Source organism: Colobus angolensis, unplaced genomic scaffold (assembly GCF_000951035.1).
Source record: "Colobus angolensis palliatus isolate OR3802 unplaced genomic scaffold, Cang.pa_1.0 Scaffold96, whole genome shotgun sequence".
NCBI classification, from domain to species: Eukaryota; Metazoa; Chordata; class Mammalia; order Primates; family Cercopithecidae; genus Colobus; species Colobus angolensis.
The window spans coordinates 2152001-2152673 of NW_012123598.1; the positions used below are offsets into that span (position 1 = coordinate 2152001).

The 673-nt window shown below is 69.1% G+C and overlaps 1 protein-coding gene across 1 annotated transcript in view; it reads left to right on the top strand.

Moving 5' to 3' along the window:
• SBK2 (SH3 domain binding kinase family, member 2) overlaps positions 1-367 on the top strand; it is a 14217-nt gene extending 13850 nt beyond the window's left edge. The window contains exon 4 of the mRNA XM_011932582.1: positions 5-367. Coding sequence (XP_011787972.1) covers positions 5-367 — 363 coding nt within the window. The remainder of the gene's footprint in view (positions 1-4) is intronic.
• Positions 368-673: the final 306 nt, after the last annotated feature.

Consider the following 673-nt stretch of genomic DNA (forward strand, 5'->3'; position numbering starts at 1 on the left):
GCTCTGCGCGCCCCCGCCCCTCCCCGAGGGCCTGCCCATTCAGCCCGCCCTGGACGCCTGGGCGCTGGGCGTCCTGGTCTTCTGCCTCCTCACGGGCTACTTCCCCTGGGACCAGCCCCTGGCCGAGGCCGACCCCTTCTACGAGGACTTCCTCATCTGGCAGGCGTCGGGCCAGCCCCAGGACCGTCCTCAGCCCTGGTTCGGCCTGGCCCCCGCGGCCGACGCGCTTCTGTGGGGGCTGCTGGACCCTCACCCCCGAAGGAGGAGCGCTGTGAGCTCCATCAGGGAGCACCTGGGGCGCCCCTGGAGGCAGCGGGAGGGTGAGGCTGAAGAAGTGGGAGCGGTGAAGGAGGAGGCTGGGCAGTGAGGAGGCCCCGGGGGATGCAGAAAGGGAAGCTGCCCCCTCGAGGCCTCCAAGGCCGACGGCTTTTGGTTTCTCCTCTGTGTGTTTTCATCCACGGGGCTTGGGATTCCCCTCTGCGTCCTCCTCCTCCCTCCTCTCTGCAGGCTGCATGCCTCCCTGGGTCCATGGGGGCCTCAGACCTCTGCATGTCCCTCCATACCTGCCGCCACCTTCGCCAGGGTCTCAGACCTCCGCGTGTCTCTCGGTACCTGCCGCCACCTTCCCCAGGGTCTCAGACCTCCGCGTGTCTCTCGGTACCTGCCGCCACCT